The 15,624-nt window shown below is 43.9% G+C and overlaps 1 protein-coding gene across 1 annotated transcript; it reads right to left on the reverse strand.

The window, feature by feature from the left end:
* Window positions 1-341: 341 nt before the first annotated feature.
* On the reverse strand, window positions 342-13,577 carry FEM1B (fem-1 homolog B). Its single transcript, XM_030317840.1, has 2 exons — window positions 12,728-13,577; window positions 342-2,046 (listed from the first exon to the last, which is right to left on the reverse strand). Exons 1-2 carry the CDS (start codon window positions 12,973-12,975, stop codon window positions 411-413), a joined length of 1,884 nt encoding a protein of 627 aa, XP_030173700.1. The 5' UTR covers window positions 12,976-13,577; the 3' UTR covers window positions 342-410.
* Window positions 13,578-15,624: the final 2,047 nt, after the last annotated feature.

Raw genomic sequence — 15,624 nt, forward strand, 5'->3', positions numbered from 1 at the left:
CGTCCCTTGTTACATAAAATATTTTATATTCATTCCTTAAAAAAAAATACAAATGTCAAATCATTATGTTGTACACCTGAAACTAATATAATGTATCTCAATTATACTTCAATTAAGAAAGAAAGAAAGAAAGAAAGAAAGAAAGAAAGAAAGAAAGAAAGGATTAAGTGACCAATATCCAGACACCTTAGATTATAGTTACACCTAAACAATGTGGCGTTGTTTAAAGTGTATTTGAGATCAGTCAACATCATGAGGCAAAAAGACCAAATACAGAACTAAGGAAGGATGGGTAGGGAGGAAGGGTAATGGAAAGAAAAGCAGAATTTATGAACACATAATTCTATTGTCTGTGATTAAAGTCCTTTACTTTTTAGCACCACATTAAACGATTTTACATATCCAGTCACTTAATGAAATCCAACAAACTCTTCAAGAGTTCTGGGGATCTGGTCTTGGTAGTTAATGTCATTAGCCCGAACTGCTCGGGCAGCCAGGCACTTGAGACTCATCTTCATTTGAGTTTTAAGTAGTATTTCAGATACCCCAGTTGTACTTTTGTCTAGCGGAGTCTTATTCTGTTTATTGGTCATGTCAGTGTGGGCGCCAGCTTCAACCAGGCTGATGATGATAGAGTGCAAGGTTAAAAAATCACTGATGGGCCTGTTGTACTGAACGATGATGTGAAGGGCACTGTTCCCCTCATTGTCTACTGCATTCACCTCGGCACCACAGTCCAGCAGGAGCTTTGTGACAAGTGCATTTGGAAAGCTGCAGACATCATTGGTGTGGAAATCATCAACCGGGGTGTTCGAGTTGACAGCTAGATGCAGCAGGGTGAAACCTTCCCGAGTTCTGGGATCCAGATGAATCAGGTTGTAGATCTGCTTGTTAATTTTGCACTGATCTTCTTCACTGCACTGTGTTTTGGTGGAGATGCACACTAAATACAGAAAGGTATAGAGATTACATTCATAATTGTCCATAGCATTGTGGACATCAGCATCTGGAATATTTTTTACTCTGTTCATACTTTGTTCTATTTCCAAAACACTGCATCTCAAAACACATTCTATGTCTGGGGCCTTCACAGTTTCATTCAAATGTATCATCTGTGAGAAAACTTGAGCAAATCGGAGAAGATCCTTGTGGGTATTCCGGTTACCTTTCTGTCTCAGGTGCAGGGCGTGCAGCCACAACTTGATACACTGTTCGAATTCCATGTTATCCGCATAAACGGCTCCCCTGTAAATGATGGGATGGGAAACATCAATATTGTCAGCACCTAAAATCCGTTCCCGAACTATAAGGCCTTCCATGTGAAGAGCATCTCTGTCTTGCCGAATGGATTCCAGTTCCTGAGGATTTCTACATTCAGTTCTATTCCCATAAGCATGGATTGGTGGGAGGACCTCTTTCTCCAGAATGTTATCACCATCTTGAAACCTCTCCAACATGGCTAAATATAAATAGTGGTACGTCTTCATGATGTCATAGTTCTCGCGGTCATTTGCAAAGGAGGCACCCAAGAGTTCCAGAGCTTCAATCCGACTTCTTCGGTCACAATCAGCATGAGAGAGTAACAGTTCGACGACATCGGCTTTACAGCTTTCGGCAGCTACTTTTAATGGCGTCATCCCATGGCCGTTCACTACTATAGCAGCACGCCATTTTATCAGCTCTTTCACAATATCTATGTGCCCGGCTTCAGCAGCAAAGTGCAAGGCTGTGGCTCCACAATGTGCTTTAGCATTGGGATCGGCACGTTGTTCTAAAAGGTATCTGACCACGTCAGTGTGTCCCTTGTACGCTGCAATCATCAGGCAGGTGTTGTCGTATTTGTTGGCAATGCTGATGTTGGCATTATTTTCAACCAAGTATTTCACAATGTCCAGTCTGCCATCAAAGCATGCCGCCCGCAGGGGGGTCGAGTTAGTTACTGTGGTGTGGTTCACGTTGGCTCCATGGCTGACTAGAAGTTTAACAACTTCAAAATGTCCAGCTCCTGCTGCACACCAAAGAGCAGTGGCGCCATCAATCACATACCTGTTCGTGAAAAGAACAAACCGTCAGAAAATGGAGGCCATGTGCCCTGAGAGAAGTTTAAAGAATGTATTCGTTTGCACTGACCAAAACCCTCAATCTACAGAATGCAAATAAAGCGTTAGTTTGTGTGAAAATAAAATCAGGTGACTTAAGTCAAGCATGTTGCATTGTACTTATTATACCTTGTATAAGCTCAATAAATGTTAGCTATCTATTACTGTTATTACCAACGTATATAACCCTAAAAAAAAAATCACCAACTTTTTACTAGCAAAAGTAAATACATTTCAGAAAACACAGAGGCAATGTACGGAGGCTCGTAACTTCTTTACCACCCAGTTGATGCACTGGCTCTTAAGAAAAAGCATGTTCCTCCTTCCCGGGATCCCTCACGGACCGGAGTTTCTCTCTATATGTCAGTAAGAAAGCTACCCTAATCCCTATATTGACGCTGTGTTAGAAAACTGCTTTAGGAAAACAAGGATTTAAGCAGATAACTTCTTCCTAAGATTATCTGAGCTAATCAAATATATACCTCTACCACAGCAGTGAGAATGAAAAACTTCCCGCTCCATACAATATGGAAGGATCACATAAACATAATGCTGAGCAAAAGTCAACCAAACATAGTACATGTTATATTACTACATGTATATACCTAGCTGTAGTGTTGGAAGTCAGAAGGACACTGTTTACCTTTAAGGGGAGTAGAGAGTGGGAGAAAGCACAAAAGGAACTTTATTAAACGAGTATGTTCCCTTTCTGAAAAAACATGTTCGATTAGTGCATTTCTCTCTGTTATACTCCAATTTAAAAGTCTCTGGGGTGCCCTGGGTGGCTGGGTCACTTATGCGTCTGACTTCGCTTCAGGTCATGATCTCAGTTCGTGGGTTCGAGCCCCGCATTGGGCTCTGAGCTGGCAACTCAGAGCCTGGAGCCTGCTTCAGATTCTGTATCTCCCTCTCTGCCCCTCCCCTTGCTCACCCTCCGTCTCTCTCTTTCAAAAATAAATAAATAAAAAGAAGTCTCAAGGGGTGCCTGGGTAGCTAGCTCAGTGGGTTGTGCTAACTCTTGATTTCAGCTCAGGTCGTGATCTCACAGTTCATGGCATCGAGCCCCAAGTCTGGCTCCACATGGATCATGGAAACTGCTTAAGATCCTCTCTCTCCCTCAGCCCCTCCCCGGTTTGTGCGTATGTGCGTGCACACACAAGCTCTCTCAAAAAATAAAAATAAATTTAAAAAATGTAGAAGTCTTAAAAATATGCATGTATATATGTGCTTACATTAGGGGTTTATGTATGTTCTTCAACAAAATCACTGGGGGAAAATATTAAGAGCAGGAAACAATTAGCATTTTCCTAAAAACAAGTGGGCATCTTCCCTGACCTTCAGTCTGTGCTTGCACTTTTTGGCTTCATAGTCACCACTTACTTATTGCCTCATATACACTAGGTTCACTACTTACATAAAATCAGACGTGCAAGGAGGCCAATCTTGTCGATCTGTCTACCTTCAATTTTTCCCCAACCTCAATTTCTCAACTTTTTATCGCGTTACTAAGCATCAGCCCTAAAAAGTAGATTTTTGCTACAAATACTTACATCTACTGTGCTTGAACCACTAAAATAAGTATACTTGGAAGTGTTAAGGAAAAAGATCAAACAAAAGCAGTATTTACTAGAGTTAAGAATCTATACTAAAAACCTCACTGCTGGGGCGCCTGGGTGGCGCAGTCGGTTAAGCGTCCGACTTCAGCCAGGTCACGATCTCGCGGTCCGTGAGTTCCAGCCCCGCGTCGGGCTCTGTGCTGACTGCTCAGAGCCTGGAGCCTGTTTCCGATTCTGTGTCTCCCTCTCTCTCTGCCCCTCCCCCGTTCATGCTCTGTCTCTCTCTGTCCCAAAAATAAATAAACGTTGAAAAAAATAAATAAATAAAAATAAAAACCTCACTGCTGAGCTCCTCACTATACAGCCTTATGTTATAACACAGGTCAAATTATATCGTCCATGAAATGGAAGAGTATAATTCCTCTGGTATAATAAAAACATCATAGTTTAACTCCAATTAACAACACCTCCAAGACACCATCGGTCTGTTGTTTCTGCTGAAAACAAAAGACCCACTTTATAACAATTCAGGCAGTTACTTCTTCACTTTCAAGTGACACAAAATGACACAAAAGTCTTCTAACAAGGACTTACGCAGTTACCTATGGGAAAAGGGTAGGACTGACTGGGAAGAGGCTTAAAGCTGCTGGAAATGTCCTATATCTTGACCTGGGTAGTGGCTACATGGGTGGATATTTAGGGCAAAAAAACTCACCAAAGTGCACACTTAAGATCTGTGCCTTTTACTGTATGGAAGACAAACCTCGAAAAAGAAAAAACCAGGTTTCTGAAGTTTCTTTTCTAAATTTTATTTTTTGTAAGTGCCATTTGTTAATTGATTTTTTAAACTAAACTGGAAGTCCAAAAAAGAAGACAAAACATCAGTGATGGTTTTAATGGCTGCCAACCGTACCTTTTGCAAACAATTCAGTAAAATTAAAATTAACATTTTTAGTGTCATGATTATACGAAGTTCAAAAAATTTTTCTTTCACTACCAAAAAAATATCATTTGTGACAGCATCAGAAAATATCAGTACCTAGTAATAAATCTAATGAAAAATATATAAGAGTTCTACACTGAAAACTACAAAACATTCCTGAGATAAATTAAAGGTCTAAATAAATGGAGAAATAGTCCATGTTCATAGTTAGAAGACTCAATAGTGTTAAGATGTTAATTCTCCACCAAAATGATATATAGAGTCAATGCATTCCAACCAAAATCCCAGCAGGGGTGGATGAGAGAGACAGTGTGTGTGTGTGTGTGTGTGTGTGTGTGTGTGTGCGCGCGCGCGCATGCGGGCATAGCCACACATGTAGAGATTGACAAATTAATCCTAAAAGGAATACAGAAATGCAATGGACCTAGAACAACCAAGAGGATCTTGAAAGGAAAAAAAAAAAGGGCAACTACAGTAATTAAGATAATGTGTCACTGGCACAAGGATAGACAAGTGTATCAATAGAACAACAACAACAACAACAACAAAAAATCCAGAAGTAGATTCACACACATAGTTTTTTAATTAATTTTATTTTATTTTAATCTTTGAGAGAGAGAGCACGCACAAGCAGAGGAGGAGAAGGAGAGGAAGAGAGACAGAATTTCCAGCAGGTTCCACGCTAAGCAGAGCTCAATCCTACAACCCTGAGGTCATGACCTGAGCTGAAATCCAGAGTCAGACACAACTTTCTGAGCCACCCAGGCGCCCCATAGTCTCTTGATTTATGACAAAAGCTCCACTGAAAATCAGGTAGAAAGTATGGTCTCTTTTTAAAAAAATGGTCCTAAAGCAACTAAGTATCTGTATGGGAAAAAAGTAACTTTGACTTTTACCTCACACTATGCATAAAAATTAGAGAAGTGGCATACATCTAAAGCAAAACAATAAAAGCTTCTAAAAAAAAAAAAAAAAGACTATCTTAATGACCTTGGAGTTAATGACCATTTCTTAAACAGAATGCAAAAAAAGCACTAATCATATAAAAAACTGATTTATCTGACTTCATTAAAATTAAGAACTTCAGGGGCGCCTGGGTGGCGCAGTCGGTTAAGCGTCCGACTTCAGCCAGGTCACGGTCTCGCGGTCCGTGAGTTCGAGCCCCGCGTCAGGCTCTGGGCTGATGGCTCAGAGCCTGGAGCCTGTTTCCGATTCTGTGTCTCCCTCTCTCTCTGCCCCTCCCCCGTTCATGCTCTGTCTCTCTCTGTCCCAAAAATAAATAAACGTTGAAAAAAAAAAAAATTTAATAAAAAAAAATTAAGAACTTCAATTCACCAAAAGATATTGTGAAGAAAGTGAATATGCAGTCCACTCACTGGGAGAAGATATTTCCATTAAATGTATTTCACAAATCAATAAGAAAAGGCAAACAACCTAACTAAAAAATGGGTGAAAAGACTAAATGAGTACACTTCACAAAAGAAGATAGTCAAGTGACCAATAAACATATGAAAAAAAATGTTCAAGATAATTACTCACGAGGGAAATGCAAATTAAAACCAGGAGTCACCAATACACAGCCACCAGAATGGCTAAAATTAGTAAGACTGACATGATAATACTAAGTGTTGGTCAGGATGTGAAGCAACTCAAACTCTCATAGCTGGTAGGAATGTAATGTTTCCAGCCACTTTGGAAAAACCGTTTAGCAATACACCAACCCCATGACCCAGCAATTCTACTCCTTGGCATGTAACTGAAGAGAAATGAACACGAATAACCACCAGTGAAGACATTTACATAAAAATGGTTATAGCAGCTTTATTTGTAGAAGTCAAACACTGGAAACACCTACGATATCTGGTGCAGAATAAGCTGCCATAGGTTCATACGATGGAATACTACAGAGCATAAAAAAACCCCATACATGCAACTACACAGATGAATCTCACAGTGATGTGTTAAGCAAAAAAAGAGACAGATGAGTATACTGTATGATTCCCTTTACAGGAAGTTCAAATATAGGCAAAACTAATATATGATAATAGAAGTCAGAATAATCTTTACTTCTGAGAAGGAAAAGGAGAGGAACTGATGGAGAAAGGGCACAAGGGAAACTGAATGATTAAAATGTCCTGCATACTGATCTAGAAGGTGTTTACATGGATGTAAACATATTAAAATTTTATCACATTGTATAGTTAAATTTTTTTTTTATTTTTAAGTTTACTCATTTATTTTGAGAGAGAGAGCGAGCAGGGGAGGAGCAGAGAGAGAATCCCAAGCTGGCTCCTCACTGACAACACAGAACCTGATGCCGAGCTTTAACTGACGAACCAAGAGATCATGACCTGAGGCCAGATGGGAGTCAGATGCTTAACCAGCTGAGCTACCCAGGTGCCCCTATCCACTTAAACTTTATGCACCTTACTAGATATTATACCTTAACTAAAAATATGCATAATTAAAAACAAAAATGAGACACAATTAAAGAAAAACAGTTTAAATGAACAAAAATAGCTAACAAATATTTTTGATGTGCCAAGCACTCACTGTATTAAGTACTCAACATGCAATGTATCTCATTCAATCCTCACAATGCCCTCCTCCCAGTAACCCTACGAGGTCGATATTATTATGCTTATTTTACAGATATGTAACTAAAAGGTTTATATGAGATTGAAACACTAGAAACTATAAAATGCATCAAACGTAAGGAAACATAACACATGACATTAACTTAAAAGTTAACATTAACTTAACTTTAAAAAGCATTTTGAAACTGATGATTAGTCTATCAAAAATGAATACATAGTTAATATATAGTTACATTTACATAGTTAAATGTTTTCTCGCACTTTATTATTTTTTTTAATGTTTATTTTTGAAAGAGAAAGAGACAGAATGCAAGCGGGGGAGGGGCAGAGAGAGAGACACACAGAATCTCAAAAGGCTTCAGGTTCCGAGCTGTCAGCACAGAGCCCAACGCAGTGCTGGAACTCACGAACTGCGAGATCATGACCTGAGCCAAAGTCGGACGCTTAACCGACTGAGCCACCCAGGCGCCCCAGTTCCCTTGCACTTTAAAAATACACTTTCTGTGGTGCAGCCTAATCATTTCCACTTTTCCATATAACGATGTGACAGAAGCCTCAAGAAAGTTTCAATTATCTATTTTTATTGAGGCAATTAAAATTTTTAAATAGTTTAGGACAGGGGCATCTGGGTGGCTCAGTCAGTGAGAATCCAACTCTTGATTTTGGCTCAGGTTGTAGGATCAAGCCCCACGTCGGGCTCCTTGCTGAGCATAGAGTCTGCTTGAGATTCTCATTCTCTCTCTCTCTCTCTCTCTCTCTCTCTCCCCCCCTCCCTCCCTCCGCCCCTCCCCCCACTCACTCACTCTAAAATAAATCTTAAAAAATTTTTAATAAATAAATAGTTTAGGACAAAATATTCACTGCAGAATGTATTAGAAAATGACCAGTCCTTCAGAAACACTAGCCTTAGTAAATTTTGCATTTCTACATCTAAACAAAAAATTAAACAGATTAAAGGGAATTATAAGCCTAAAATCTATGACGTTCCTTTGTCCATAAAATTCAGCTGAAATTATGAGCACAAACTGCCTCAAAACAACATACCAAACACATTTATAACAGAAAATAAAAATATAATAAAATTAACGCAATATGTACTTAGTCCATATGGGAGAAGCACTATAAAACAATGATCTTTCTAGACTCAGTCCAAACTGCAATGCAAACTCCCTATTATGTATTTCATTTTAAAAATCAAGAAACCGGGGGCGCCTGGGTGGCGCAGTCGGTTAAGCGTCCGACTTCAGCCAGGTCACGATCTCGCGGTCTGTGAGTTCGAGCCCCGCATCGGGCTCTGGGCTGATGGCTCAGAGCCTGGAGCCTGTTTCCGATTCTGTGTCTCCCTCTCTCTCTCTGCCCCTCGCCCGTTCATGCTCTGTCTCTCTCTGTCCCAAAAATAAATAAACGTTGAAAAAAAAAAAAAAATTAAAAAAAAAAAAAAATCAAGAAACCGGGGCACCTGGCTGGCTCAGTCGGTGGAGCGTGCAACTCTTGATCTTGGGGTCGTGAGTTCGAGCCCCATGTTGGGGGTAGAGATACATAAAAAAAATAATAATAATAAAATTAAGTAAGTAAATACATAAATATCAAGAAACTAAATCTGACATTCACCTTTTTAAACAAGATGTACACACACACCAGATGACAAATATTTCACAATAAAAGATAACATTTCTGATCACAAAACTAAACTCAACTATTTCCTGGTTCAATTTGAAATAAAAATGTCTGGTTCAAGCATTTGAAAAGGAAATAAAAATTCATTAAATGTAAATGATCAATACTTTATTTTAACCAAAGTCCTTAAAATCATTTAGTAGATCAAGTGCAGTTTCTTAAAATATATACTCCCCAACAATGACTTTTAAATGAAGTCAAATGATGATGTGCCCCTCATGCCTGCCCTCTACCAGGACATTGAAAGTATTAGTACTAGCACCGACTTTAAAATAAGAGAACTCAACAAAAAGCCTCAGAATTCCCAGAGGTCCTGTTCTCCTTCCCATCCATGTCAGCAAACCTCTTTTAGCATAAGGGTTCCCCACAAACTCTGGCCCAGAGCTGGCGGTGGGCCCTAGGAACTCAGGCCAACACAATATTCCATGGTCACATGACACCTCACCTCTGTTCTGTTCCATTTCTGTAACATTCTTAATAGTTTTCCATTCTCCAACTAAAGGTTCTTTCATTTCCACTCAAGTAATTTTTCTTGCCTACTTGTCTGTCAATTTTAGTCTTCGCATATTAAGCCATAAGTAAAATAATCTCAAATGTTCCTCCTAAAAATATGAACAAGGGCTCAAATATCACCATGGGGCTTGATCTCGGTAGGTGTAGGTAGTCCCTTCCTCCTTGAGACTCTATTATGAATCCACTTTAGTTTCCTAAGGTATAATAGAAATTTTTAGGCAGAACATAGACTTAAAAATAACTTTTTTAAATAAGATATTTAATGTCTCTCTTTCTCTCTCTCACACACACACAATACATACTATATCAAACCCATAATCACATAGATAACCGTTGCTTAGAATGAAGATAAAAAGTGAAACTTAAAAAAAAAATCGAGCAAATAACAGAATAATGAACAATCTGACAAAAAATTGTGAAGATGGTACACAAGTGACCAAAAACTAGGAAACACTAATCTAGCTCAGCACACAGAGAGAACCTGCTAGTCCCCACCTGGCCATGGTTCTCAAGTGCCAATGGAACCTAAGGGGGGATTTTAGCTAAGTACTTCTCAAAAAGCCAGCCCCCAACGGATGAGTGAGCTTCATATTGTTAACACCGCATTCAGGCCATTTTCACAATGTCTGGAATGAGTGCAAAGTGAAATCATGACATTTGCAAATAACACTCTTTTTTATCTAGTTCTGAAATGCCAAAATGACGGGAATAAACTGCAAAATCTCAGAGTGCTGTGAGTGGGCAGAAAGGTGGTCATGAACTTCAATTCTCTCTTGTTAATTAATTGGTAAGCTCCTCAAACGTAGAAACCTTGCATTTTTTTCTGTATCCTCCACAGAAGATGTAATAAATAGGGCTAGGCCCACTGCGGGCATTTAATAAATAAAATTCTCCACTGCCTTTGCATAGCAGCCAAGAAATTCATAATTGTAACAATCCACAAACCAAAAAGGCAGACTGAAGAACAGAAAGAACGCTTGGCCAAAATCTCAAATGCAGAACCGCTCGCAACTACAGCCTCACCAATCCGACTCGCTGTTTCCCACAAGGGTCATCAAAATCTGGCCTCCACCTCTCTCCAGTCTCCCACATCTCTTCTCAATTTCCCCAGCTTGAATCCCTTCCTATGACCACACTGAAACACACTGAAACACTGGTCACTGCAAGTTCACCAGGCTGTTGCCTCTCTCTCTCACTTCTTTTAAGATCCAACTCTGACATCACCTTACCCAGGAAGCCTTCTCTGATTCCCCCAGGCAAAGCTGAGCACCTCCTCTTCTCATACTCCCTCAGCAGTCCGAAAGACTTCTAAAACTCTAAATGGCAAGGCATCTGTAATTATTCATTTATATAGCTATTTGTGTCTCCCCCGCTAGACTGTCTTCCCCCACGGTGGGAACAGTACGTTACTCACCTCTGCATACCCAATCCCTACCGCAGAGCCTGGCACACGGGAGTTCAGTAAGTGTTTGCCCACTGAACTCTTTGATTTTACTGGCCGGGGGAGAACACCGGGCAAGATACACTACTATACAGGCTCAGTGCTGTATTTCTAGTCATTTCTAGTCATTTCAAGTTCTTTTGATTCCATCTCAAAATACCTTTCTCTTTGATAGTTAAGGAAGACAGCAGTAAGCAAAGCCTTTCCAAATACTTTAGGAAACTATTTTTTTCTCACCACTATTCTCCCCTCTTCCCAACAGGCCTCAGCAAGTTCCTTAGCTGTGGTGTTCCCAGGAGCTGTTATATCTCAATGAATGCATGCACCTATACAACTGGAATGGTGCTGGAAGTTCAGGGGTCATTCTGTGGCACTTCTCCAGGTATAGGAAAGGCTGTGGGAATGCAGGTAGTTATAGAAAGGACAAAGAAGCCAATAAGGGAAAGCAAACATGAATCAGGTTGCCATCTTTCATCAACAGGAAGAAGACCATCTCCTGAATGTCTAGGGAGGTGGCACCGTAGATTAACCACCAACACAGGCTATCGTTTCATTAAAATGTAATACTCTAAAATATTTTCTTCTCATCTAAAACAGAAGAAAAAGCTTTTATTATTTAAACGTAAAAAAGAATCAACCAAAATTCAACAATGCCCTAGTCATCACCAAGAAGTGCTTTTTCTTTTTTTTTTTTTTTTTAATTTTTTTTTTCAACGTTTATTTATTTTTGGGACAGAGAGAGACAGAGCATGAACGGGGGAGGGGCAGAGAGAGGGAGACACAGAATCAGAAACAGGCTCCAGGCTCTGAGCCATCAGCCCAGAGCCCGACGTGGGGCTCGAACTCACGGACCGCGAGACCGTGACCTGGCTGAAGTCGGACGCTTAACCGACTGCGCCACCCAGGCGCCCCAAGAAGTGCTTTTTCAATGCGGTTTTAACCAAGCAGTTCTCAATCACCAAAACTAAAGATACTTATCTTTGTGCTTGGACCACATCCGCCTCAAAAAGAAAAAAAAAAAAAAATGCTAGAATGGCTCATATACTGGCACAAAAGTCAACAAATACAAATGCAATCAATGAAGTTTGTAATCTGTAAAACACTTTATAATCATCCAGCACAGCAGACACTGTCAAACCTGACAATTCTGCGTTAACTATTATCACACCCCAAAAATATGTACATTAGACCTAAAAACCAAACTTTAACTGCGACAATATGAATTTAACTCCCCATCTCAAAGAAGAGCAAACAATCAAGTTTCCTCACAATATCACAAGATAACGTATATTAACAATGGCATCATCTGCTATACCAGGCCCAGGGCCATTTTTGCAGCCAACAGCTCTACCTCGAGGAACGTGGAAGAGTCAGAATCATGTCTTGGGATGTCTGGCTGCCCGACGACCCCTCCAGACGCTGGAGTTCTAGGCGCTTATTTTGACATGAAGGCCCCAGCAACCTGCCTGAAGGGACCATCACTTGAAGGAGTAAAAACGGGGTGACCAACTAAGTCATCAAACAGAAGTCTTCGATGTTAATTGCCGACCGCGTTAATTTCTGCTCTCGGTTCCGACCCCCACCATCGACAAAGGTAAAACCTGGAAAGGTGCACCTCCTCCATACTACTTGCTCACAGACTCTCTAGTGGAGAAGAATACCGATTAGATATCAAGACAGAGGTGTGGCTATTTACGCACAGAGGAGAGGGAATGAGGGGTAGGGACCGAGGAGGATGAGCAACACACGGGATGAAGTATTAGCCCTGGAAGATGAAGTGGTCATTAATGCGGCAGGAGGATGCACAGAAAGGAAGCAGTGATACCTCTAGGAAGAGAGAGTGGAGGCGGGGGGAGCGGGGGGCTCTCAGAGCGCTTGGAGAGGATTTGGGATGTACCTACCCGTCGAAGCGGACGGTGCCCGTCTGCTGAGTCTGCACCCGGTAATGTTCTAACAGCAAGCGCACCACCTTGGCGTGCCCATTGCGGGCCGCGATGATGAGGGGCGTGGAGCGCTGCCCTCCCTGCTGGCTGACATAGCCCAGCAGATAGCGGATGTCGCTTTCAGACCGGTTGAGAAGCAAGGCGGCCAGGGTCAGCACCTTGCCCTCGCTGGCCGCCTTGTATACATAGCCAGCCAGGCCCTCCATGGCCGCCGCCAACTCCAACACCCGTTTGGTCGCCACCGCTGCTGCTGCCTTGCGCCCCCGGAGGCCGCGTTCGCCAGCGCTTCAAACCTGGGCCCTCACAGCCCATTCAACAGGGCGCCGTCGCCGCCGCCGCGCCCAGGCAGCAGCGCGGCCCGGGGAGGGCGGAGACGCAGAGGTGGCCGAATGCCGCAGGGGGCACGTCCGCGACCCGGTCCGGGCAGGGAGGAGGGCGGTCAGGGCCGCCCCCAAGGCCCTAGGCGCCGGCCCTGGGCCGAGGGGATCTCCATGGCGGCCGCCGCCCTGGGCCTCAGGCCGGACCCCTCCTTCCTGCGGGCTGCGACAGGCGCGTGCCCGAGCTACGGGTCGCCGGCGAGGTCCCTAGAGGACCGCTCGCGCCCCGGATGGCGAATGGTGGGCGCGTCTCCCTCGCCCCGGCCCGCCGGGCCTCGGGCCTGGAAACTCCTCGGCCTCCGCCTCCGCTCTGCGTCCTCCCCAGCTGGAGGAAACCCGCGGGCCCTCGCCCACCACAGCTCCGAAGGGCCAGACGCTGCCGAAGGCTTCGGAGCTCCACGCCGGGGGGGGGGGGGGGGCCTCCGGAGCGAGGCGGAACGCTCCCGCGGCAGCAGCCCCCGAACTCGGGGCGGGCAGGAAGGCGCGCCTCCGCAGACTGGGCCGGGAGGGGGAGGGTGCGAGCGGGAGGGACGGTTAAGCCGGGTGTCTCCTCCAAAGCCGCCCGGCCGGCAAACGAGGCCTCGCTGAAGAAAGGTTCTACTGCGCCAAGTTGGCCCATCCCCAATTCGGGCCTGAATGTCCTCGTTGCCCTTGACGCCTGGAGCCTCCTCCTCGCCCCCACGCGGCCCAGGGGCTCCCCAGCTGGGAGAGGGACAGAGTCGGGGAGTTGAGGCGATACCACCGGTGGGCTAGGGGGCCCGTCCGGTTTTACCATAGACGGTGCGGGACTCCTCTCTGCCCTGATTGGGGACCCAGGGAAGGGGGGTTGCACGCACCCGACAGGGTCCGTTTTAAGAAAAGGGTGGCATCTCTGAGCCCCCGAAACGTGAGAGGACTTGGGAGCTGGCACCAGGCTCGGAGACAAGATTGGAATTCCGGTCTATCCCTCCAGGAGAGGGGGATTAAGTGAGGAGGGGTAGGGGAGCTGCTCCCGCGGTGGAAAGGGACGAGGTGTCTGGAAGGAAGGCGAGGACTGTATTCAGACCGACCAGGACTCTGATCCAGAGTCTGACAGAACCTCCGTTTTCTCACATACCTCTCAGGATTGTTCAGATTTGAAAAGCTCATTTATCTGACGAATACTAGAGATCTACGCGCCAGGTTCTGCTTGGCACTAGAGATTCAGTGATAGACACAGTGCCTTCCCTTCTGGGGCTTGTGTTGTTGTGGGGAAGACAGACAATGAACGAGTAAGCGAATACTAGACGAGACTGGTTGAGTCAGTATCACTCATGGGGGTGAGTGGGGGGGGGGCGGTGGGCCAATTCGTTTGAGTGGTCAGACAAGTCCTCCATGACAGGTAGGAACAAAGGGTATTCTGGGCAAAGGGGAAAGCGAGTACCAAAGCCCTGAAGAGGCCATAGTCTTGGTGAGCTCAGACACAAAGGTCTGTGTGGCTGCATCAGAATGGGCCCCGGGGAAGAATGATGGGAGGTGGAGTCAGCGGGGTGCAGGTCACCGTAGGGCTCCGTCACCCATGGCGAACTGTTTAAATTCTACTCTTAAGTGTGATGGGGCATTTGAACAGTTTTAAACAAGAAAGTGACAAGATAAGGATTTACGTTTTAAGTTTCTTTATTTTGAGAGGAGGGAGAGAGAATGAGCAGGGGAGGGACAGATAGAAAGGGGGACCCAGGATCCCAAGCAGACTCTGTACTGACAGCACAGAGCCCAATGCAGACCTCAAACTCACAGACCATGAGATCATGACCCAAGCGGAAGTTAGACGCATAACAGACTGAGCCACGCAGGTGTCCCACAATTTATGTTGTTAAAAAGATCTCTCTGGCTGCTGTATGGAGAATAAACTCTAGGACCCAATAGGAAGCAGGAAGGCCATTTAGGAAGAAAGGTCTTGGATTAGGATGGTAGAAGGGGAGGTGATGAAGCTCCTGGGGCAGTCACAAAATGTGCAAACTCAATAGAGAAGTTTTCTCTCTCCCCCCACCCCCCCGATCCCCCAAAGGACAATATCTATCACAGAGAAAGAACAAATACATGTATTTGGTCCCAAGGGACCGCGCTGGGCTCAACAAGTGTGTATATTTTGTTTAGCCCCCATCCCAATCCTAGTTGGTGAAGACCGCCCCTCAGTTACAGAGCTATTGGTGGGGTTTGGCCACTTCTCAAATTCTCTCCTCCAAGGACACCTTGATGGCTCAGTCGGTTAAGTGTCTGACTTCAACTCAGGTCATGATCTCACCGTTCACAGGTTCGAGCCCTGAATTGTGCTCTGTGCTGACAGCTCAGAGCCCGGAGCCTGCTTCGGATTCTGTGCCTCCCTCTCTCTGCCCTTCCCCTGCTCTCTCTCTCTCTCTCTCTCAAAAATAAATAAAACATTAAAAAAATTTTTTGAAAAAGAAAATGAGGGCTGAAGATGAGCTTCCACTGGTAGAGTCTGAAATAGCTGGTGGAAAA

Source organism: Lynx canadensis, chromosome B3 (assembly GCF_007474595.2).
Source record: "Lynx canadensis isolate LIC74 chromosome B3, mLynCan4.pri.v2, whole genome shotgun sequence".
Taxonomy (NCBI): Eukaryota; Metazoa; Chordata; class Mammalia; order Carnivora; family Felidae; genus Lynx; species Lynx canadensis.